We start from the raw sequence: 1,342 nt of genomic DNA, 5'->3' as shown, positions 1-1,342 counted from the left end.
GCGGTGGGGCGAGGGGGGGGGGACTGTGGAGAGAAAGAGATTCTTTACATAAAACCCTGTTGTTTTTCTATCCTAGGGCCACTCACCTAAGAAGAATAACTGGGTTTCTATTAAAGCAAAGCAATTTTTGCCCCTGATCACTATTGGTTCAGCTCTAGGCCCTTGAGACTCAAAGCAGGTTTGGAATTAGCAATATCAGTATAATCTGGGCATACATTAGAAAGGTAGACTCTCTGGCCCCACCCCAGTCCTAACTGAATCATAATCTAGTTAATCATAATCATAATACGATTCATATGCACATTAATGCTTGAGAAGTACTAGTCTAGACAAACATGGTTAAACATTTTATAGAAAAAAGAGATGGTTAAATAAAGAAGGAAATACTATCTGATAAAAGCACTTTGGTCCAAAGATTTGTTGGTGTTGATAAACTTGCTCCTATCCACTTAAGCCAGGTTTGAAGTAAAAACTTAATAGGCCCATTCTGAAATGGCTTTTACCAGCTCCAGCGTCCTCATGGTTGACTGAGCTCCCACAAATGGTTGCTGACTTTGTTTGTGTCCCCAGGTGAGCAGAAATGAGTGAACAAGCAGAAAAGAGCAGTTCCATGCAAGAGAGACCTGCACGTCAAAGTTCTCCTGAGAAACCAAGTGAGATGGAACTGAAGCAAATGAAACAGGTGGATCGGCAGTTAAAACGGTTGTCATTTCAAAATCCTGGGCCTCAGGTAGCCACCTTTAATCCTGAAGTGAGGCAGCAGATCAAGAAAGGGCAAATGGCAAAGAAGAATGAGTTTGTTTCTGTAAAACGCAAAGTCAACAAGTATGACAAAAAGGGCAGGCTCACCTTCAATGAGGCTGACCTGTGTGACTGCCTTGATGAAGACTGCCTGAGTTGCTTCTACCCGTGCCCCAAGTGTAACTCCACCAAGTGCGGGCCCACTTGCCGCTGCAACCGCCGCTGGGCCTACGACACCATAGTCAATGAGAATGGGGAGGTCATCAGCAAGATGCCATTCGACCTCTCCGACTAGGTGCAGCCCTCCAGGCTGATCAATTTTCTCTGCTTTGCAGTTAAACCAGCCTCTTTCTCCTGGGTGAATTTTAGGACTGGGGGAAAAAAGTTTTAAAAATATAGTTTAGACTAGTGTTCTCTGAAGCCATAGAACTCTGTGTAATACACTGTCCTTTAACCTTCCTGCTGTGATGACTCAGATTCCTCCTCTGGTAACCAGCAACTCCATTGCTACTCTGCTCTCAGATTAAAAATCCCTTTCCTCCTTGCTGGTACCCTAGGAGATGGAGTTTTAGGATTTTTAGAATTCTGTAGCTGAGAGCTT

At 44.0% G+C, this 1,342-nt stretch overlaps 1 protein-coding gene across 1 annotated transcript; it reads left to right on the top strand.

Annotated features, from left to right (window-relative positions):
- Positions 1-430: 430 nt before the first annotated feature.
- On the top strand, positions 431-1,112 carry LOC102412146 (ARL14 effector protein-like). Its single transcript, XM_044936840.2, has one exon. The coding sequence runs from the start codon at positions 581-583 to the stop codon at positions 1,034-1,036; it is 456 nt and encodes a 151-aa protein (XP_044792775.1). The 5' UTR covers positions 431-580; the 3' UTR covers positions 1,037-1,112.
- Positions 1,113-1,342: the final 230 nt, after the last annotated feature.

The sequence above is a fragment of the Bubalus bubalis genome, chromosome X (genome assembly GCF_019923935.1).
Source record: "Bubalus bubalis isolate 160015118507 breed Murrah chromosome X, NDDB_SH_1, whole genome shotgun sequence".
NCBI classification, from domain to species: Eukaryota; Metazoa; Chordata; class Mammalia; order Artiodactyla; family Bovidae; genus Bubalus; species Bubalus bubalis.
Note: the sequence above shows the minus strand (reverse complement) of the source record. Positions and strands in the feature narration are given on the sequence as shown.

Coding starts and splice junctions, on each gene's coding strand:
- LOC102412146 (XM_044936840.2), top strand. CDS start 581: ATGAGTGAACAAGCAGAAAAGAGCAGTTCCATGCAAGAGAGACCTGCA.